Here is a 23115-nt window from a genome sequence, read left to right as displayed (position 1 = left end):
ATATTTCTATTCTAAATAACAATGAACTGCTTTCATATGCTGCACTGTATGGATAGGGGCATACAGATTCTGGTAGCCTACCCTTTGATCCAATACTAGCTAGGCCAGCTGGTATAGGGGGCCTATATATTCATTTTATATGATTTAGGCCTAATGCATGTCGACCGCTGCAGGTCACGAGAGGAAGGGCCTACCGGTATGTTATCGGGCAAACAAAAGATTGAAACTCACATTCCCTGTTTATTTAATATGTAAAATGATGAAAAGGTATGACATCAGCTAGCAACGTACTATACGGTTTAAAATTTAACTTAATTTAACTTTTAAGTTAAAAGCAATCATATGAATTTATTTTGATGAGGTGATTGGAGAATTCTGGTAGGCCCATCTTTATTTGCAGGGTGACATATTAGCGTAATATATAAACTTGTGAAAAATGAGTAAAGGGATTGAAACGGCATTTTGCTTTGCAGCACTGGTTTATAGAAACAGGTTCATGCCTGCGCATCACAGAATTTACCTGTTCTATGTACCGGTACATGCTTTTATTCCACCCAACCTTTTTGTTTCCAGTTTTTAACAGTGTCTTATCAAATATATCCAGGTCCAAATATTGAGAAAGGCACATTTCGTACATGCAAGTAGCCCTATGCTATATACAAATAGTAACAACATTCAACTCCAACAAGCTGTCGCATTTTACAAGAGCTATATTTCATAACCCGTGGGTATGTCTGTAAGGAAGCAAAATTTTAGTTAGGGTTGCATGGGACAGAAGTTAAGCATACAAAGAAAAAAAGAGACGAGGCACGTATGGAAGGTGGCTACATATGCACGAAAACAACACATATCAGTTGACCTGAGTCTCATCGGCGACGTAATTATTTCAATGATTTAGTGAAACATATTTCGACTTAAAGACGTGGGAAATTCTTCCTGCACCTACACTGTAAGACTTGCAAGTATGGCTGAGGCAATTATCCAACCTCCAGCACCCACTACAGTACGGTACCGGTGAGATGGCACACATATTCTCTATCTAAAATATGGGATTCGACGTGATAAAATGTTTTTAAAATGTTATCACCACCACTTCCATCAGTTCTGGCTGCATTGAAAACATTTATCTTCAACAAGTGCGAGAATTAACAGAGCATCAATGACGTGATTACTCGCTTATGGAAGTTAAATTCATATAAGAGTCATTTTAATTGTTAGTTTGTCATCATCTGTCTTCTTGGAGTCTGGAACCCTTAACTGTTCTTCTCGGGACAGCGAATGAGCACCTACAAAACGGCAAACCACTGATAAGCGTTCGTCACAGAACTTTTTTATAACTTTATGAGTTTACACATAATAAATGTATTCCAATACAGCGTCTTCATTATATAGTAGGTTTTTAAACACATCTTAAAAAGTCTACTCACCGTCTTAACTTCCGTATACTCTTTCAAACCATAGGAACCCCTGAAAATAAAAGAGTTAAGACTCAGTGTGTGCGTGGTTCTACCGTGACTGCCATGGTAGTTAAAATAAAGCAGTTTATATTAGATAAGACAAATCCTGAGTTTTCAAAGTATCAAATATCCTTCACGTTCTTAACACAATTCTTGGAAATTTACAAATCATGATGGAGAACAATATATAATCCAAATCCATGGCTTCAACACTTATATAAAAATAGGAAGATGGACTTTTCAAAAAAGAAAAAAAATCCTGAAAATTCCACGATTTCCCTTTGATCACCAAGGTAGCCTATGTGTGTGACCCTTCATCAAAACTGTTGGGAAATTGTGTGTTTTTTTTCTTAAATTCTCATTTTCACCGTCAAGAGCAAAACTCACCATTATGTATTTCCATTATAAGAGTGACTCAAAAACTAAAAATTAGAACTCAAAAACAAGATTGTAGATTGGGTCTGTTTAGACGGTTTTCGTTATGGTATACACCTTAGAAAAGCGTTGAAATTTGAAAATTATTTTTGCTATACAAGTTCTAACGCTCCCTGTGGTGTTCTTAAGATCACAGTAATGGTATCCAGATTTATTTTCATTATTTTTCTTACATTTCCCTGCCAATACCAGACATCTTGAATCCACCAAAGGGAGACTGCAGTCCACCGCCGTAGGTGTTCACCCTGAGGAGTACAGTAAATTATAACAAATAAAGACAGGCTTTCGGTCTCTTATGCTAACAGTATACAATTGTTTTTTATGAAACTAGAGACATATTCTTTTTACTCTATCAAACTATGACACTAGTTGGCCCAATTAGACACTTTTGACCTTGTAGAGTCAATTGAGAATAAGACAGAGCAGTAAAACCCAATTTAAAACAAGAACCAGTGACTTAGCTACAAATGTAGCGCCATAAATAAATAAATAAAATAAAAAATACAGCCCATGCCAAGTGGTAGGGTAGGGGCAAGTTTGAACTCTTTACTTTTACAGTTAGCAATACATGTGAACTCCATGGAATGTATTTACATTATATTACTTAGCCTTTGAGACTCATTTGTAGTCCATATGAGACAGATATATTGATGTTTCTATACGTTTCCTTAAATATTTTGAATTTGTGTTAAAACAAAACAAGGGCCCAGGCGGGGCTAGTGCGCACCCTTTTCATAAAAATTGAGATGGAAGGTAAACTATCACCTTCAGGTTTCCAGATTTTTTTCACAAGGAAGTTCATTTATATACCCTATTTGAGGTATAAGTATAAGAATCGTGCTGTAATTATTTTCAGAGTAAATGCATTTCAGAAATGTCTAATCCAAGTGTGCAAATTTGCCCCGTCCAGGGAACAAGTCCGCACACATAATAAAATCCAAAATAAAAATATAATTTTATTCGCAAGACCTATTCAAAATAAAAAATTGTCACAGTCAAAGTCATACATCCTGCATAAAATAAATATAATGAGTAACTGTAAAATTGCACTCAACTCACGAAAACAGACACCAAATGTAGACTTTAAGATAAGTTACCAAGGTAAAAAATAGCCCTGCTTTCCCCTATCTGTGAATCAAGCAGGCTCCAACGAGCCAAGGGGTCCAACTACCCACATGTACACGTTGTTTAATTTTTAAGAATGGACTACGTATAGACATTGCTGTAAAAAGTTCAATTACTAAACTTTAGTTTTATACCCTATACACATCTTTTATGCCATTATGGGTCTATGAAAATAGTTTTTAAAATTTTCTTCAACAAAGTTTCTTTCAGATGTAAAAAAGGTGAGAATTATTTTTCAGTTTCATGATCACTTTATAAAAATGATATTATATGAAATGCGTATTCTGTACGGTAATAAAGAATCTCACCACACAACGCCCGCCTGAACGCTGCTGGAAAACTTCAATGCTTTGTCGAGGTCTTTGGTGAACACCGCGGCAGCCAGGCCGTATTTGGTGTCGTTTGCCCTCTCAATCACCTCCTCCATGTCCTTGAACTTTATAATTTGCTGAACTGGACCGAAGATCTAAAATAGCATTTTTCTCAACTTTTCAAAATCATATCTACTGCATTTGGACATATCGGTAAACATCTTGTAATTGTGAAGGTTTCAGTGTTCAGTAAAGAGAAATCGAGTTACACATATCAGAGAAAATGACTGAATAACTTTAAATATATATTTTAAAGGTAAAGACTGAACTAAAAATTTCTTATGTAAAGAAAAAATCACCTCCTCCTTAGCAATGCGCATGTTATCCGTGACGTCAGAGAAGACGGTGGACTGCACGAAGTATCCCTTGTCCCCAAGGCGTTTCCCTCCACACTGCAGCTTGGCGCCTTGAGCGATCCCACTCTGGATCAGCTCCAAGATCTTGTTGAACTGCTCCTCATCAATCTGTGAATGAGGAACAAGCGAAATTTTTTAGTGCCACAGAGAAGAAAACTGGCGGTGACAACTTTGCATTCTGTGTAGTTAGACTACTTACATGTATTTGAAGAATCAGACTACGTATTTAATGAATTAGTCTACGTATTTAAAGGATGGTTTATCACTCACTAGAATGAATAAAAACTAACAAAACATAAGAATTGATGAAATCGAGAGGAGAAGGAATAATATTCAACAACACTGCATACTTGTGGTCCGGACTGAGTGGTTTTCTCAAAGGGGTTTCCGACATTTCTCTTAATGGCGAGCTCAGTGGATCGTTTCACGAACTCATCGTAGATATCCTCGTGTACAAATGTCCTGGAGCCGGCGACACACACCTGTCCCGAGTTGAAGAACAGTCCATCGTGGCTTCGCTGGATGGCCATGTCCACTGTGACAGAATGGGGAACATTTATCATTAATAAACATAAGTGTACTGTTTATGCTACACCTGTATAAATAATATTTCCTTACACAATTTTTGTACACTGAGTACCGTCAGGGAAAACGGTTCACTCTCCGATCATTCGGGTATGTTTCCTAACTCCGCACGTTCCATATCTGTGGGTTACTTCTTGCAGTTGGTTGTTTATCTGTCAAAGCTGCTTACAACTTCATTTTTAAAATAAATCTTCAAACACTTCACAACAAGCTTACATGCCTGCAAATAATTTTTACATTGGTTTTAAAGATCGTATACGGTATCCTTGTGTAGAAGGACCTTCATGTATGCTGCCCTGTGCAATCTAGAATATGTGACTTTTTGAATAATTTACTTCACCGTTGTGTGATTTACTCACAATCAGCATCAGGAAACACAACACAAGGGCTCTTGCCTCCCAGTTCCAGAGTAACACCCTTCAGGTTGGACTTAGCAGCTGCCTCCATAATCAACTGGCCAACCTGAAAGACAGGTGTGTCCACAACGTTAGATATCACCTCCAGTGACTATAACAGCAATGCACAATTTTCATTATGAATGCTTCCAGTCTGGCGACTTTGGTAAAACGCAGAGGATACCTTAGCAATTAATGCTTTCTTTTGTTTTAATAATGAGACTGAAAAAATTGAACCAAATTTCAAATGAACACTCCAACAGACTTTATAGGGTCACCTAGCCAAAATTTAAAACCTGGCACCAGTTGCACTTTTATCCCTAATGGATCTTTACATGTCCAATATATTGTTCAGCAGTGGCTGTTTTACATTCCATGCTTTATTTTAAAGGTATGACAAATGTTCATTTTGCCCTAAAATGGGATTTTCTTGGGGTAAACGACAATTTCCCATACTTACCAATGGTAAATGAATCCCTTCCAACATTCACAGTTAGTCCATGTTTTTTTTAAAGTTTGTTTGTATTTAATAATCTCTTAAGTAGCTAGCCATCTATAGAGGTCACGTGGTCCGATGACTACACAGACTCCAGAAAAATTGCGATAACCGTCGTTTTGGTGGTAAAATAGAATTTATTGTTTTACATATAAGTGTTTTTAATGCATTTATTATGAAATATGAATCTCATACGAAGAGTGGTTATCCCTTAAAAATATATTATTATTGTGTTCTTTATCAAATGTATCACTTCAACCCACGGGCTGTGATTTAATGAACTGACTATTAAAGAAAGTAGTGTATGTGATCTTGAACACCCTGTGGCGTGTCTTGTACCTGAGTTGACCCAGTGAAGGCCACTTTGTCCACGTCCATGTGCTCCGATATAGCAGCGCCAGCAGTTGGGCCGTACCCAGGAATGATGTTCACGACTCCAGGAGGGAAACCGGCCTAGAAAGAAAAATAATAAATAATATAGAGCCTACTGTCTCAACATTTGATACTTTTGTTTGAAGAACTATTTAATTTTTGATGCCCAAATATTACTTAACGATAAAATAAGTTCGACTGTTAAAATATGAACTATTTAAACCTCATGGTATCTACGTGTAGAATAATCAGGAAAATGATAGCAGTGTAAAGCTGCATTCGGAAAAAAGGCCCTTGCAGCAGTCGTACCTCCTTTATCAGGGAGCACAGGTAGAGCCCGGTTAGCGGTGTCTGTTCCGCAAGCTTTATAACACACACGTTCCCACACGCCACAGCCGGGGCTAACTTCATGGCCAAGCATGGGAGAGGGAAGTTCCACTAAAATGAAAACAAAATTTTCACAGTTGTGCTTATCTATTCATTTGTTTTATCAAGGAAAATTAAATTCGAGTCAACTTTCGAAAAATGTGCGTATGATCCATAATTTTAATTTTCTTAAACCTGCCTACTTACTGGAATGATTCCACCGCAAACTCCGATAGGTTCGTGGCGAGTGTAGGCAAACAGGTCACCATCTGGAAATACAGTGTGGTTATCAGCAACAATGACATTTGGCAATAACATTTATAATAATAATTTATTGAGCACATGAAATGAGTGTACATTTATAGGCTCTCTACACTACTAATTATAATATACTTAAGTTTAAATACATGTACATAGCTTTATGTATGCAGAACTTTATTGAGCGCTCGTAATTTGTACAAATGTATGTAATACGCAAAAACGAACATGAAGTTGCAGGGCTTCAAATTTTGTCATAGATGTCATAACTTTGAAAATACAACATAACGACAAAAAATTTGCTTTTAAAGTGTGACGATACTTACCAACGGGAATAGTCTGTCCAACGTTCTTATCTGCCCATCCTGCGAGGTACCGGAGTATTGACTCGGTGAAGTACATGTCGCCGATGGCGTATGTGAACGGTTTGCCGTTGTCCATCACCTCCAGACTCTTAAAGTTGAGTTTATAAAGATGTAATATGTTGAAAGAAATTACCATGGTTTGCCCCTGTTGGAGTTACATGTGCAGCTTGACAGTGCAGATTCTCAAATTTGTCGTCAACAGTAGTATAAAACATTGCACAATTATTTAAATATAGTGATATACATGAATGCCAAATTGTTGACAAAGCTTGACAAAGACGCACAACCACACACACTCACACATGCGCACACGGAACAAGTATGAAACCAAAGGCACGCACACACTTGAGACCACGCACTCGATATATAATACGCACGCATTGACGTAAACAAATTCATGATTAAAATCAACCGCTGTCACTCACCGCTATGTACACCATGTCCCTCATTACCAGGTCAGCCAGTTTGTTCAGAAGTACCCCTCTCTTGGACGCATCTAAACGTCTCCATGGTGACCCCAGTTTAAAGGCTTCTCTTGCTGCCTTTACCGCCTTGTCAACATCAGCCTGAGGGAACAATATTTACAATACTTTTCAACGATCGACATGTGTAAGACAGCTTTATGCACGGTGTCGGTGTATTTAAAAATGATTTGTACAGTGTCATTTCAAAGTCCATACAAAGGACCAATAGGCCAAAAGTTGGCATTGGATATTTGTTGTTGTTGTTTGTGGAAGTGGTGGTGGTGTGCGTACGTGAATGCGTGCGCGAGCGAGCGCGAGTGTGTTTGAGAGAGAGAGAGCGGGGGAAATGGTTTACCTTGTCTCCCTCCTGGACATCACATATCTTCTCACCTGTCGATGGGTTGATGGTGGGGAAAGTCTTCCCGCTGGCAGAATTTACCCATTCATTATTGATGAATATCTGACGACATAAAAAATTGAAAAGTAGAAATTGTGAGAGCGGCTTCCAAGTAAATAAAATGTATCATGTATATATGCAAACACATGAAACTACGTTAATTAATTTAAAACTACTATCACTTTTGTCTCTTCACTTTATACACAGCATATACATACGATATGAAGTCTGCGTTCCTCCTGTGATTTTTGGTTTTGAAACTGTGTATAGTTTAGTCAAGCTACATGTAGCTTATCCCAAGCACACAACCCAATGCCATGAACCTGTCAACACAATGATAGATCCAGCAGCAGGCAAAGCTTGCCCCTCCCTAATTTTCAAGTGTGACCTACTCTTCTTCTTCTCCCTCAAAAATAAACAGTACAACGGACGATTTGAGACATGACCAAGAAATTTTCCAATCCTGCATCCTATATGTTATAGTAAAATTGTCCTCGTCTGTTATTTTCGAGAGGCAAAGACCCCATTCCCAGAGATTAGATCGATCCAACTAGATCGACCTAACTCCCTGGGGGTTCACGCTTAATAGCTGTTAGCCGAGCGGGCACGAAAGTTAATTAACCCCTTACAGCTTGTAGTAGGCGGGACGGACATTAAAGCGGGATTATCTGACAGTAATTTAGTGAGACTCCCCACGGGGATAGATCGATCTAAAATCTATGGGAATGCGCCCAAAAAGTCTGTAATCCTGCCCCCCCCCCCCCCCCCCGGCCCCACTAATTCTGGGTCCACCAGTGCGTCAACTGCAGCGCGGGTTAACCTGACCTTACCTACACTGTACATAGATACGGTGGTATGGAGGGGTGATTGTGTAATTTGATGGAAAACAGATTTAAAAGTTAGAATATATTAAATGCTCCACGTCTGAGAAAGTGCAAGCAGCCAAAAACGTTTTATCAACGCTAAGGCCTTTCGAATGACTGCAAAGTGTAAAGATAAAATATATGAAAACAAAACAAACCAGTACTGTTCAAAAATTGATGCGTTTGAATAAAAGCGTACATGTAGAATGACTTGCAAGAACTTATCACTGTTGTTCCAAATACAGGGTGACCCAGATTCAATCAGCAAAAACTTAAGTTTCTGTATAGTTTTTCGTAGTCTTTAATGTTTCCCAACATCTGTGCACATCTTTGTTAACTCACACTGTGACAGTATAGAGAGTCATTTATAGAAGATCATCTTTTCTCTCTGCTAACAGAGTAACAGATTGCTGCCTATAAACAGACAAGAGATTTTAACACGAACAAGGTGGCATACTGCTTGTGAACATTTGGCTACATAAATACTAAATCGGTGATAGATTGTTTTGGATCATACTGTATGCACGTACTGCCTAGCGTTCAGCCAAGCGCTGAATGTGGGCATGGTCAGATACGAGAGTGTGTGGCAACCGACTGTCAGCCCAGCACAGGTAGACTACTTTGAGCACTTTGAACATCATACCTGTAGTGGGTCCTAGTATGGGCCAATTAGAAACAATTCTGTTAATTGGCCATCTTGGGCGCGGTGGTTTCTTACGTAACATTCAGGTTGTCACGTTGACAATCTCTCAAAACGTTGTCATGTTGCTGCAGTGTAGGTATATTGTGTATCACATCATACTGATACAATTAGGTGTATTGTGTTCATATCGCAAGATGTGAAATAGATCTTATAGAAGGCTAATTTCACCTTGTTTTCGCAACAAAATCAAATACCAGTGTGTATAGTCCTTCACTCAGAGACAATAATGACTCAGACAATTTAACAGCTTGATGAACAAAATGGACCAAATCAGTAATTGACTTCCATCATTTTGATAGCTCCGTCACTAAATACTCCAAGTTAACTGCTTACCTGGGTGAATTTAACCTCTGGGTTTTCAATTGGAGACGGGAGGGACATGTTTGTCGCTTCGAAGTTTGCAGCGATAGTGCTGGGTTGGCCGGCGGCGACCTTTGTGACAAATCGACTCCGTTATCAAGTACTTGTAAATCACGTGATATACAGTATGTACGCGAGATTACTCTACTCTAGATTACGCCACTGTTAAAATGAAGCACTGTTTAATCAGTAAGCGCATTCAGAACTAGTTGATCAGCAGACTGACTTAATATGGACGACCCACTCAAATCCTATACTAGTCTATACCGACTAATCCCCTTGTGTTCCCCCCGCCTCCCCCGGCTAACAATTAAACCTTGGAGCCGAGAGTTAATCTGTTTAAGGACGTGTAGGGAGGCAGGGAGACCATCAGGGATAAGGTGGCATGTTTTTAAGTGGGGTCGGCCATATTAAGTCTGCTCTGAATGCGCTCAGAATGGAGGGTGTTATGAAGGCAGCGATCACAGCAGCGACTCAAACCTAAAACCCTCCATTACGTGTCTTTTTTGCCCTTCATTGTTTGCTTTATCATATTAAACGTTTTGTTGTGTAAATGCAGTTGAACGCTTTGCAAATATATACTTATCTATTTTTGTAAAATTCGTGCAACTTACACCAGAGGTACTAAAGACTTGTGACGTTTTAATATGTCAGCAACTATTGACTGTCTTGTTTGAAATGGCAGCACAAAATGATAAGAGGACACAGGCTCGTCGGAAGGGGGTATGGTAAGCTCTCAGGAACCGTCCTTTTGGTCTAAAATGTTTTCTCTGAATCTAAATTGGATCTATGTTACCCATGTTGGGTCAACATAATTAGTGAAAAATGTTTACTTTTCTCAAAAAAAAATCCATTGAAGTTGCTGTCTATATGGCATGGGTCGTGTCAGATATTTTAATCTAAGCACCAAAATTATTCAGCTTATTGTTCATTTCGATGTAATAAACTATTTTGTGATTTTACTCCTGTCTACATTTACATTTACACCATACGACATTTAGGATGTTTATCTGTCATTTTGCTGTTGAGAGATGAATATTTGTGCGTAAATGAAAAAAAAAAAAAAAAAAACTCAATCTTACCTTAACACTGTCAAAAACTTAAATCTGTTGTGAAGACCAACTGTGCATCTATTTTATAGCATAACTTTGCAACCAGAGATGTTATAAAAATGTTATAAATATGTAAAATGATAGATCTCGTTATCAGAGTTTATTATTATATATAAAGATACGCAAATAACATGCAGGTTGATAGAATTTCTTTGAGTGGGGTGGGGCAAGTTCGAACACTTGAACTAGATAATTTAAAACTGAATTTACCCTGAAAAAAATACATTGGACTTCTGATATGTATAAGGTATATATAAGGTATATATAAATAGACTTCCTTCTGAAAAATCTAGAAGCCTGAATGTAATAGTATTCCTGCTATATCAATATTTATAAAAAGGGGTCGAACTAGCTTCGCCTCCCCCTATGGCAACTTAAAAAGATGGTATTAACACACACATATGTCAAATTAAGATAGGCAAGTAACAGATAACACGCCTTTATTAGTTAACGCACAAAAACAAGCTATATTTAGAAGCATGCTTATTTTGCCATCTGTTCTCGACAATACATATAGATGTGTCGTCCGCATAATCACTTTATCTATAGTTTAAGATCACATGTCAAATTGCACTCGATCCTATTCAATGACCAGGCCTTAATACGTGTAAATAAGCGACACAAGTAAAATTAATATTTCGTTTTGTTGGTGAATTTTTAAAGCGTCGTTTAATTTTTCGTTTTTACAGTGTATGCAAAATGTTCTCACTTCTCCACACTGATTCACAAAACAGCACCACTGACAATTTAACAAAAGTTTTATCTGATAGATCACTGTAATTTTTTAAGAACAGCAGTTCTATGAAAAAAATTATTTCAAAGTGTCTAGTTGCAAAGCACCATTAAGAAAATGCCTGTATTGAAGCCAACTTCTACTTTGATTCTTTAGCTGTTCCTCTCAGGACAGTTGATAAGCACCTGGAAGATACATAAGTCATTATAAAAATCTAAAAGTTCCATGCAATCTGAGTTTTTTAATTCCTTGCGTTAAACCTAATAGAAACATACAGTTTACAGTTAGATATATACCGCCCAACTTATCATAAAAAGATTTTAAGGTTAAATTTGGAATAATCATTGTTTTCATTGTGCTTTCTATTGCAAACGGGTGTTTAACAAAAAGGTAACCTAATGTAGAACAAAAAAATCTTATATAGCAAAAATTTTAAAAATTTTGAATTAAAGAAATAGCTTACACCTTGAAATATTTACGGTAAGTTAAATTCTCAAGATTATGACCGGAGCCACTTTTAAGCTCATTTAAAACATCTTACCGATTTCACTTCCGTATATTGCTTCAAGCCATATGATCCCCTAAAATGTGAAATAAAAAATGAAATAGTTAATATAAAAAACATAGTCATCCAAATGATTTTAACCGTCTGGTTTTGTATCCAATCACCATTTAAAGACAACTAACATCAAATTAACCATGATCTTAATTTCATCGTAATGTAGAAAGATGGATTCGTGATGAATATCAAAGGGTGTAGTTCAAACTGAAATAACTCTTTGTGCTTAAGAGGGAAATTATGTCAGCTTTCTTTGAGATAGAGTTTTACTTACAGTTCCCTGCCAACGCCAGACATCTTGTATCCACCAAACGGGGCCCCAGGACTAAAGTCATTATATGTATTCACCCTAGAATAATAAACATTCCTTGAAAAATATGCAGAATGAATTTTTCTGATCATATTCATTTCAATTTTTTATGCGTTCATTACATATCCAATGGAACATAATTAAAAAATGAAACATACCAAACAGTCCCTGCCTTGACGCTGTTAGAGAATTTCAATACTTTGTCCAAGTCTCTCGAAAATACCGCGGCAGCCAGGCCGTATTTGGTGTCGTTTGCCCTCTCAATCACCTCCTCCATATCTTTGAACTTTATAATTTGTTGGACTGGACCGAAGATCTGAAACAACGTTCAATTGTTTTTCTTTCGGATTCTGTGCTATAAATAAGGAACGTTAAAAAGCAGATAGAAATTAAATATCAAATATTCAATATTGAATATCAAATTACAAATAGCCCTGAACAAATACCAAAAATCCAAATATCATAAATATTCCCATTTACTAATAATCACCTCTTCTTTGGCAATCCTCATGTTATCGGTGACATCGGAAAAGACGGTTGATTCAATAAAATATCCCTTATCCCCCTTTCTCTTGCCCCCACACTGCAGCTTGGCGCCTTCCTTAACCCCACTGTCGATGAGTTCCAAAATTTTCTTAAACTGCTCTTCGTCTATCTGTCAGAAATAGAAACCGTATAGATTCAATAAATAAAAAAGCATCCAGTTCATTAATCATTCAGATCCTTATAAAGGTCTATGAGATGTAGACGGAGTTAGCGTCTAGTATGAGACTCAATTTTTTTAATCAAAAGTAGCTAGTATAGGCCTACTATAAGTTGAACAAGTTTGTTTGCCATATCTTAATGTAGCCTATTTATTTGTTTGTACAAGTGCCTTTTGTAACTTTTAAGAAATTGAAAGAGTTGGCTTTGCAATAAAATGCACACATAATTCGGATCTTGATAAACACCAGTGGCACTACCTGCGGACCAGACTCAGTGTTGAAATCCATTGGATTGCCGACCGTTCTTTTCATGGCGCGTTCTGTTGCTTTCTTAACAAACTCGTCGTAGATTTCTTCTTGCACGAATGTCCTTGACCCCGCACAGCACACCTGACCCATGTTAGTGAACAGACCAATGTGGTTCTTCTCCACAGCCAGATCCACTACAGAACAGAAGAGAACACAATCACATTACTTCTGACGTTAGCAAATGGTAATGTCTCTTAAAAGAACATGCTCATGTTTAGATCAACCAGAACCTTTATTAAATGCGAAATACTTTAATGGGATCATTCGTTTTTTAAAACACGTTTTCATTGTTATATGCTTACAGTCAGCATCGGCGAACACCACGCTGGGGCTCTTGCCTCCCAGTTCCAGAGTGACCCCCTTCAGGTTGGTCTTGGCAGCTGCCGCCATGATCAACTGGCCCACCTGACGAACAGAGGAACACATCAATATGAAAACACAGCCTTGTTAGTGGCATGATCGGTGCCGATTTAGTCTTGGATGCGACGATCAATTTATTTTTATATTTATTACAGGAACAGTATATTTATTGCTTAAATCTCTAGAACCAGTTTATAACAAGTGCCGTTTGTTACCTCTGTTGACCCGGTGAAAGCCACCTTGTCCACGTCCATGTGTTCGGATAGTGCCGCGCCGGCAGTTGGGCCGTACCCAGGAACCATGTTCACGACGCCAGGGGGGAAACCGGCCTGAAATCATACCCAACACTGTGAAATCATATTACAGGTAAATATTTAAGTATAATTGCTGAATATGGAATGAGTTATATTTAAAAACTAATTAACATTTTAATAAAAAATAGGTTAAGATAATGGTTTTCTTGACTTGATTACCTTCATCAAAATTTGGATGAGCTACATTGTGCACGTAGAAACCTTAACGCTAAGCACAAGTCCCTTTTGCTTTGACCCAGTATTTTAAAGGCCCTACTCCTTTACTAGGATTCCAACATAATCCTTGGCGTATGTAAGTATGCAAGGCCACCCACCTCCTTGATCAGAGAGCACACGTACAGGCCCGTCAGCGGAGTTTGTTCGGCCGGCTTTAAAATGCACACATTTCCACATGCCAGGGCAGGGGCGATCTTCCAGCAGACCATAGGAATGGGGAAATTCCACTACAAAACGCAAAACAACAAGAAACAAGGTAGAAAATTTTGACCAAAATATGTTATTTGCTTCAACATAAACGTATTTTGAGATGAGTCTTCGTAAATGCTCCGTAAAACATTTTGAGTGCCTGAAAATCAATTTCTTCTCGTGAAGATTAAGATAATCTGACAGAAACCAAAACTACCTGTAGCAGTTATTATCGTTATTTTTGCCATGATGGTAAACATCTACTCACAGGTATGATCTGGCCACATACACCAACCGGCTCATGGCGAGTATAGGCAAACAAATCTCCGTCTGCAGTAAAAAAGTGCGCATGACTTCAACACAAAATACAGTCAAAATGACAAAACACTACATATTTACGGCATTTACTGATAACCTCACTTCCCTATCAAAATGAAAGGCAGCAGCAGTATTTTAATCAAGGCCGAAACGTCTTGACATAAATCTGGCGACGATTTTGGAAAAAAACTGAGACTTACCAACTGGAATCGTCTGTCCAACGTTCTTGTCTGCCCAACCTGCGTAGTAACGCAGTGTAGCCGCTCCAAAGTACATGTCGAACAGGGCATTCTTGAACGGCTTGCCGTTGTCCACCACCTCAAGACTCTGCAAGGGGTGAATAACCGGTAGAATTATTAAATATGTATTAAATATATTATCAAAAATTCATTAGTAAGATATAAGATTTCAGTCAGTTTGAATATCACCTTTGAGATTTCAAAGGTTTCTTTGGAATGGAGTACATGTACATGGAAACAAGTTTTCACGATACAGTGTAGATGTATCCTTTTTTTTACTTAATGATTTCATGAAATTAAAAACAACATCATTGATTGATATTATTTTTATGGACACTTACGGCCAGGTACACAAGGTCCCTTATTATAAGATCAGCCAGTTTGTTAAGGAGTACCCCTCTCTTGGACGCATCCAAACGTCTCCATGGTGACCCCAGTTTAAAGGCCTCTCGTGCTGCTTTTACCGCCTTATCAACATCAGCCTGAGGTAACAATGAGATACAAGCACTTTCAATTTCATTGTCATATCAGAGATGTGTAAAGAAATGTCGAGATTTGCTTGCTTTATCTTTTTTTTGTTTTTCTTTTATTTTCTTTTCGGGGGATGGGGAGAATGAGGTGGTCCAATGTGCCCCCTCCAATCCCCAGTAAGGATTGGCCCTGACCCTAGGTTGTTTTGCCACAGCTCTTTCTACTTTGTACTAGTTGATCCTTTATCTACAGATATCATTAAGTCCAGTGTCGTAAGTTCAGTTCACGGCTTCAGGTCAGTCAGAAATTGATAAATTGATTGACTGATTGATTAATTGATTGATTGACAGAGAGAGGAGAGGGGGTTACCTTGTCTGCCTCTTGAACCTCACATATTTTCTCCCCTGTTGATGGATTGATGGTAGGGAAAGTTTTCCCACTGACAGAGTTCACCCATTCGTTATTGATGAAAATCTGAAAGACAATTTAAACTTACATGTAGTATCAGTTTCACGAAAGCATAACCCTTTTAATTAATATTAGATAAAAGATTATGATGACAGAGAGGGTGGAGTTACACACCTCAGATATATTTGTAATGGAGAAAGTATGCGTCAAGTGTGACATCATCCTTTATTAATTCCGTCCTAATCTTATAAAAACGCAAGTCATGCTGACACAGTGCATTACATTTGCATGAGTACTATAGTGCAGATCTTGATTTGTACTTAAATATTGATTTTGAGTAATTCCAATGTCAACTTTTTATTTAAAAATTTGTTGAAAAATAAGATGTCAAGGTGCAAAATATTCATTTTATGGTGTGTTATGTGTTGTTCAAAAATTAAACGTGTCTCAATTCTAAATTGAAATTATCTGCTCAAATGCAAGCCATGAAAACATTACAATGAGTGGATACCTTTATTTAATCAATACAACTGAATTTCTTAAGTGTTAAAACAGGCGTGCCCGCCACTTATCCCTGAATTTTAGACAATCCTTTTAATATTGATTTCTAGGCTTAATTTCTTATCCTTAAGTCTTATCCTGCAAGGAAGATGTTTAGGTTTCTCAGAAAAAATAGCCTTTAATTTTAATCGCCTTTATTGGCAAGTTTTTTAACTTCATTACTTGAAGGAATCCTTTTTGAACTGAAATATTGTTCAGTTATCAGCAGGCAAACGTGCCTTGCAGCCAGTCAGTCAAAGTCCATGATGCAGCTGCTCATGTACACCGTATACCCTTCTCAAGAAGTTATTAGCTATGTTAGCCAGCAAGATCGTCCCTTGAACGCAAAATGCGTTTTTAAAAAATGAAATGTAGAAACCAAGATTTTATTTAGATTTTCAACCGGAAATTATATCAAGTAGTCAATGTCAGTGGCATGATACAGAGCATCAATAATGTGATGTTACATGTATGAGATAGGCCCTATAGTATAGTGAAAAGGGGCGTGTGCAGAGGGCGTATTTGGTGGTGTGTGACCCCCACATAAAGTTCAAGCTGGGACATGCAGTACCCTTCTGTTCGAACTTGAATCAACCCTCCTGGTAATTATAAGGCTGTGCAAAGCTTGTGCAAACGTAACTTTCCAGACTGATACAGAATTGCTATTTATTAAACACTGAACATGAGTCAGCACAATGAAAATGTCCTTAAAGATGAAATGGTGATAGTTGAACCTGGCCACCCCGCCACTCAGCCCGGATGGTGTTGTACAATGTATGAGCAATTTCAGAATTTGTGCTCCACATCAATGATCCTTGGATTTGCTTCATTCATACCTTTAATAGCAATATTTCATAACCATCAGAAATACGAAACACAGGTAGTTAATGAAATCTGCAAGTTAGACAAAATTTTACAGAACTTTGCTTGCATCACGAACCCGAATTACTGATACACCGTGCCAGTACGTAGTAATGATGTATACAGATAACTCTATCATTGATGTGGAGCACAAATTCTGAAATTGCTCATACATTGTACAACACCACCCGGGCTGAGTGGCGGGGTGGCCAGGTTCAACTATCATCATTTCATCTTTAAGGACATTTTCATTGTGCTGACTCATGTTAGAGGTACATGTAATAAACGTATGTAACCATGTGATATGAGAAGTGTGCGATTAGTTTAATGATCACATTCCTCCTGCCGTGAAGTCAAATCAAACCTGCATCATGCACCTACCGAAATGAAACATTTGTCATAGACTGCACAGGACTAAAAATAAAGATAAAACATTATATTTTAGATCTTCCTAATTACAACTGTCTTCAAGGTATTTTAACCACTCACCTGGGTGAATTTCACCTCAGGCTTCTCGATAGGCTGTGGCAACGACATTTTTCTTTTCCAGATAGCAGACCTGCGTCCTCACACTGGGGCACCAAAGTGGGTCTCGCCTGTTGCGCAAGACTTGATATCTGGCCCGCTATGTTTACTTACTGCATGCTTATCAGCGTTGACAGACAAACTGTTCTATAATCAGAAATTGTATATAAATGTCAAGCACTTTCAGGATTCTACATGTAGGACTTTGCTTTTGATTAATATTGCAAAAAAAAAATAAAATAAATAAATAATAAAATAAAATAAAATAAAATAAATAAATAAATAAATAAATAAATAAATGAATAAAATAAAGAAATGATACCCGAGAAAAAAGTAATAAATTATTGGTTTTGCTCTAATTGATACTCTAGTGTATTATTCCTTAAACACTGAAAAATATCGACGAAACATGGGCTGTCTTTGGAAAATAACGGATATAACTTTTTATTTTAATAAATATAAAAGAAAAAGTAATTTTTTTTTATTTTCTGACAAATCATACCAATATTCTGAGGTTTTACATTTTTCTTATTTCCACATGAAAATTTAATTTGTATTGAGAGTAACAGAATATATATATATATATATATATATATATATATATATATATATATATATATATATATATATATATATATATTTTTTTTTTTTTTTTTTTTTTTTTTTTCTGGCGACATTGTGGCAATCGTAATGGCGTCACAGCAATGTGTTTTGTGTTCACCTCTAATGCAATTTGTAATGACTGTAACAAATTGTGCAATGGAAGACAAATACTGCTAACAGGTGCTACTCCTGAAAGGTCAACTATTTTAGCATCTTTAGATTTCATTAAAAGACTCAAAAAATTTATTTTATGAACAAAAAACAAAATAGAATTAATATTGTGGTTGTTGACGTTGAGTGAAGAAAGAGACTAACAAGCATGATTTTAAATATCCGTTTTTCATTTTTAATCTTCCAATTCATAAGTTTAATTTCCAGTTCAATTTCCCACAAACGAACAACAGCCCATCTCGGAAGTGTGTATTTTTATCTCCAATAATTACAAACCTATATAAAGAGGGTTCATGCTGAATCCCATCAACAGTGTAGCCTGATAAATGTGCACATAATCATGAGCAGCATTATAACCGTTCTACTCTTCAGCGTCTTGCTGATACTGACGAAGATCTTGGATGCAGAATTAACATGTGAACCAATGCCGATGGATAGCTATATGTGCATGCACCCCAAGTTAGGGTAAGTCAGTTAAGTCACATATACACCTTGAAGGCCAGTTTCTCTCTGTCTCAAACGCAACAGATGACGAGGATGAGAAACTGAGAAAAAGATTACTATATTTCACACATGTACGTTTTATGTGTTATCTTTTATGGGACGGTGGCTTCCTTTATTAAATCTATCTAACCCTTCATCTGACTCTTTTTACAAGCAATTCATAAACAGACAGACGGATCTTGTCATTGACTGTAGTACAATCAAAAGAAAAATTTGTTAAATTTCAGATATAATCTGACGTCTCTACCCAATTTGTTAAACCATGCGTCCGTGGCAGACGCGGCTTTGGAATTACACCAGTTTTGGCCGCTGGTAAAGGTAGAATGCTCCGCAGCATTGCGGCCCTACCTGTGCTCTCTGTACTTTCCTATGTGTTTACCAAACCAAGGGACACTGTCACCCTGCAGGCGTCTGTGTGAAGCAGCATATAAGGGTAGGAGTGATGGAAAATATGAAAATGAAAGCAACAGTAATGAACAAAAAGCCTATTTCAGTGAAAAAATGGATACTGAGGGTGTAATAAGAGACAAGAAAAATGAACAAGTGTTGAGTTTGCGACATTTATATAGTGTAAATTATTAAAGTTATGCTTAATAAATATTTTACATGTACCGGTACCTGTCTAAGGATCAATTGTCGCGATCTATTTGGAATATTTGTTATTCTGTTTAAGTATTGTATTAAGTTTCATTATAGGATTGTTGGTTTGTTTCACAGGCTGTGCTCCTCTGATGAGAAGGTTTGGCTTTCGCTGGCCAAGGGCACTGCGGTGCGGCCAGTGGACAGACGAGGGCAGTTGCTACGAGGGACCTGTGGATTTGTTATCTCATAAACCAGGCGATATCTGTCTACAGAGGTACAACTCGTTGCTTTAAACACGCCGGAAGGTTTCTTCTGCTGACTGGCGACCTATATATGGCTGTCAACGACCAGCAACACTATACAGTCAGCCTGCAGTTTTCTTTACCGGTTTCTTTTCGATCACAGAGACTATTATTACACTTAGAACGACAACAGCATCGTGCTTTAATTTGAATATTGGAGAGTTTAATACATGCTACTGACATGATGCCTAGCTAAACGAAAAAATATCGGTACATGAGTTAAATACTCGAATAAAACCAAGTTTAGATAATTAATTCTGTGTTCATAAAGTGTTGTGTTACGTTCGATACAGTTTTTGCATAAATTGAATGTCTAATTTGTTATTTTCACAACACTGGGACTTGTCTACGTTATCCGAGACTACTGGACGTATTATTTGAATGTTCAAAAATGTATATGAATTCAATAGATTTATTGTGCAGTTGTAGAAATACACACATTAATAGGAAAATGGGGACGTTATCTTTACGCGGATCATTTACCTACACGAGCGGATGTACCTCAATGATGCAGGTTGCTATCGGCTGCACCCTGGCGGATTAACCTAGCTTTTCACTGGCATTATCACGACAGCAGCGGTAGTACATCTACCATGTCAGCTGCATTACATATCAAAAAGGCAAAATTTTGGCTGGACTATTGACGCGGATTATTTTTTGCGTCTGGGACATGTTCCCTCTGATCGGCTGAGGCAGCGGGTGACGTCATACGAGAATAAAAGTTTGAGAATCAGCATGAAATAAGTTTAATTTTAAACAAGGCAGCAAAGCTGTCAAATGTACAGACAAAAAGCAGAAAGTAACGATGGACAAAATATGTCATTTTTTCAGTATTGATGCAATATTACATGATGTGTAGCAGCAAAATCAACACCAAGTTTTAATGATGCAGAGCAGGTAACACGAATGTTACGAATATGTAAAGGGCATATATGGCTTTAGGCACATGAGGGTTCAAATGTAAGCATGGAAATGCCTAAATGAGAAAAAATGAAAATTTCGCATCAAGCTGGATTTCCATTCCAGCTGCTTATCAATCTTAAGAATGATTCTTATAGCTTTTAAAATGATGAGGAGCACCGTTTTCCCTTCATAGCGTTTGGGATGGCAGTGCACTAAATAGCTGTCTTGACAATTCTGATGCAATTTTATTAAATGATTAACAGCATAACCACCATCAATTTTTAATTATCTACTATACTTGTCATGGGCACGCAGAAAATGTAAGCACGACATGGCATAAAACCCTAGTCCAACATTGAAAATGCCAACATGTAAAGAAAGAAAATTAGAAAAAAAACCTTTCTACAAGAACAAGAAGGATAAGCTGCATTACAGTGCCATGAACCTTTGACAATCAAAAGTAACATGTTTACCTTAAACGGTAGTTATCGCAGTATTGTCCAACATAGGATTTTCTTCAATTATGATGCAATATTACATATTGCCTAACAACAAATCACCAACAATTTTAATAATATAATATATATTAGCAATTTGGATATTCAGAAAATATGACAAGCAAAGGCCTTCGGGCCCTTAAAGTACAAGGTCACTCCCTAAAAATGATATGAAAAATGAACATTCCACAAAAAAATGCATAACTTCAAGACAAAATACTCCGATCAGGCTGGTTTTCAAATTAACTTGTATTTAAGTTTAGTAATCACTTCTGTAAGTTTGATGACAATAGGTCCGTCTTCTTTGAAATGTTTTTGCTGTATTGCATTCATGCAAATAAATACAAAAAACAGCATTACTTTTGAAAAAACTGGTCCGATCAAGCTGATTTTGGAACTTGGCCTGAAATGATGAACATTATCGGTTCTGTAAGTTTGAAGACAATGGTTTCCAATCGTGTTATTACTGAAAGTGCACGGCGACGACTGCTACGGCGACGACAGACGCAGGTGACAGTTATATGTACAGTAACATCTGTGTCTGTACATAAAAAGTATGGATAGCGTTTTTGTACACGGATCTTGCGATATTAGGAGAGTGGGGTCAGAAATAATAGTAATGACCGATAATAAAAACACACAAAAGCTAAAAAATAAAAGCTGTTGTTCCATCTTCCGTTCTGTCTAATAACCTTGCGCGCGTTATACGTCACAGGTCTTGCGTAACTACCCACGTGCTACGATTTTTCCCTTGGGGGGGGGGGGGGGGGCAGCAAGCGGCCATTTTGTACACGAGCAATGCATAGATGGGTGAAAACGATACGTTGTTTTTAACCAAAAACGATGTCCCCAGGGCGAAACTGCCAACACCAAAAGTAAAGGAGCATACCAACGTTGTTTTGAAACGATGTGGTTAGCCTGTCAGTGGCGAGTTGGGGAGAATAGAGCAGCACTGATTGCAAGGTACTGTATACACGTGAACCGGCAAAGTTAATGATAATTTCATGTTGCAAAAGCATAATTAAATCAGAAAGTTATTTTCCTAAGGATATTATTTGAATAGCAGATACATAAATTAAACTAACAACAATAAAAAATTTTGATGACATTGAAAATCAAAACCTGCGGTGCACGATAGGTTGAGGAGGACACTGCCACAGCAAGTAATGCATGAATTTTGTTACACAACACCATATGCTTGTGTCATTGTTAACTCTGTGGTATTATTACTCAATTTACTGCTCAAATTAATACCTGATACTATTTCTCAGGCTACCAAGTACAGTACAAATCAACTTATTTTGTGGCAATTGACCTCCATGTTCCATCTTGTGTGCAGGTTGTTTATTATTATTATCATTATTATCATTATTATTTTTTCAAGCACATTTTGATAAAGTGGCTATGCTTTAACAAGAGAAATTTATGCTGTTTAAAAGATTAAATTATCAGTAGTATGTACAATTAAAGCTATTAATTTGATTATGCATATTTGACTTTCAATTATCTTGATTATGATATGAGGTTTCTGCATTTTTCTCTTGCCCTCAAATCAATATCTAACAAGTAAATTGATAGTGCTTTATTACAATTTTTGCTTTATACTTTCAGATGTAAAAACTGTGTAGCAGTTGGTAAAGCTATAGAGATTGATGTGAGCATAGATCAGGGGAAATGGTATTAGAGAAACTAGGACGACAAGACATAGATAATGTACTAGTAGATCCATCATCACAGCAAGGATAGATGGTGTGATCTTGTCCCTGAAGCTATGCCACAAGTTTTCAAACTGGTTGAGTCCTTACTAAGACAAGCTGCTGCGGTGTGAATCGTTGTACATTCGGGTTATACATGGCAGATTTATGACAAAAGAGACCTTCACAATATACATGTACTTCAAAGAAGTTATTCTTGCATCTATGCCTCATCAAAAGTACACAGTTACAGTGACTAGAACATTGTCTGCAAATACTGAGGCAGTGAAGGCTGCAAGGTGCCATTGTTTTTCAGTATTAAG

General features: G+C 37.3%; 3 protein-coding genes across 3 annotated transcripts; 1 reads left to right on the top strand and 2 right to left on the bottom strand.

Annotated features, from left to right (window-relative positions):
- Positions 1 to 692: 692 nt before the first annotated feature.
- Positions 693 to 9523, bottom strand: LOC106166481 (retinal dehydrogenase 2). The gene is made up of 14 exons (XM_087017384.1): positions 9342 to 9523; positions 7401 to 7505; positions 7007 to 7147; positions 6543 to 6669; positions 6166 to 6227; positions 5902 to 6030; positions 5560 to 5673; positions 4689 to 4791; positions 4095 to 4279; positions 3688 to 3852; positions 3326 to 3483; positions 2066 to 2137; positions 1428 to 1467; positions 693 to 1286 (listed from the first exon to the last, which is right to left on the bottom strand). Exons 1-14 carry the CDS (start codon positions 9387 to 9389, stop codon positions 1254 to 1256), a joined length of 1482 nt encoding a protein of 493 aa, XP_086873510.1. The 5' UTR covers positions 9390 to 9523; the 3' UTR covers positions 693 to 1253.
- Positions 9524 to 10903: 1380 nt separating this feature from the next.
- LOC106156733 (aldehyde dehydrogenase 1A1-like) lies at positions 10904 to 17657 on the bottom strand. The gene is made up of 14 exons (XM_013532135.2): positions 17501 to 17657; positions 15572 to 15676; positions 15073 to 15213; positions 14693 to 14819; positions 14443 to 14504; positions 14084 to 14212; positions 13671 to 13784; positions 13398 to 13500; positions 13045 to 13229; positions 12573 to 12737; positions 12241 to 12398; positions 12047 to 12121; positions 11755 to 11794; positions 10904 to 11398 (listed from the first exon to the last, which is right to left on the bottom strand). The coding sequence occupies exons 1-14, from the start codon at positions 17546 to 17548 to the stop codon at positions 11366 to 11368; spliced, it is 1485 nt and encodes a 494-aa protein (XP_013387589.1). The 5' UTR covers positions 17549 to 17657; the 3' UTR covers positions 10904 to 11365.
- A 938-nt stretch (positions 17658 to 18595) lies between these two features.
- On the top strand, positions 18596 to 19953 carry LOC147764883 (frizzled-7-like). Its single transcript, XM_087000362.1, has 3 exons — positions 18596 to 18775; positions 19042 to 19247; positions 19532 to 19953. Exons 1-3 carry the CDS (start codon positions 18651 to 18653, stop codon positions 19687 to 19689), a joined length of 489 nt encoding a protein of 162 aa, XP_086856488.1. The 5' UTR covers positions 18596 to 18650; the 3' UTR covers positions 19690 to 19953.
- Positions 19954 to 23115: the final 3162 nt, after the last annotated feature.

The sequence above is a fragment of the Lingula anatina genome, chromosome 1 (assembly GCF_051362555.1).
Source record: "Lingula anatina isolate TDL-2025a chromosome 1, LinAna3.0, whole genome shotgun sequence".
In the NCBI taxonomy this organism is placed as follows: Eukaryota; Metazoa; Brachiopoda; class Lingulata; order Lingulida; family Lingulidae; genus Lingula; species Lingula anatina.
The sequence above is the reverse complement of the archived record's forward strand: the minus strand, read 5'-3'. Positions and strand labels throughout refer to the sequence as shown.

What these genes read in the sequence shown, in the direction of transcription:
- LOC106166481 (XM_087017384.1), bottom strand. Translation starts at nt 9,389, where the DNA reads ATGTCCCTCCCGTCTCCAATTGAAAACCCAGAGGTTAAATTCACCCAG. An exon ending in TTTGCGGTGGAATCATTCCA is followed by an intron (nt 6,031 to 6,165) that starts GTAAGTAGGCAG and finishes TTTTCATTTTAG; the next exon opens with TGGAACTTCCCTCTCCCATG. An exon ending in TGCGCATTGCTAAGGAGGAG is followed by an intron (nt 3,484 to 3,687) that starts GTGATTTTTTCT and finishes ATGCTATTTTAG; the next exon opens with ATCTTCGGTCCAGTTCAGCA.
- LOC106156733 (XM_013532135.2), bottom strand. Translation starts at nt 17,548, where the DNA reads ATGTCGTTGCCACAGCCTATCGAGAAGCCTGAGGTGAAATTCACCCAG. An exon ending in CTGAGGTGAAATTCACCCAG is followed by an intron (nt 15,677 to 17,500) that starts GTGAGTGGTTAA and finishes ATTGTCTTTCAG; the next exon opens with ATTTTCATCAATAACGAATG. An exon ending in CTTTCACCGGGTCAACAGAG is followed by an intron (nt 13,501 to 13,670) that starts GTAACAAACGGC and finishes TCTGTTCGTCAG; the next exon opens with GTGGGCCAGTTGATCATGGC.
- LOC147764883 (XM_087000362.1), top strand. Translation starts at nt 18,651, where the DNA reads ATGAGCAGCATTATAACCGTTCTACTCTTCAGCGTCTTGCTGATACTG. An exon ending in TGCATGCACCCCAAGTTAGG is followed by an intron (nt 18,776 to 19,041) that starts GTAAGTCAGTTA and finishes GTTAAATTTCAG; the next exon opens with ATATAATCTGACGTCTCTAC. An exon ending in GTGTGAAGCAGCATATAAGG is followed by an intron (nt 19,248 to 19,531) that starts GTAGGAGTGATG and finishes TTTGTTTCACAG; the next exon opens with GCTGTGCTCCTCTGATGAGA.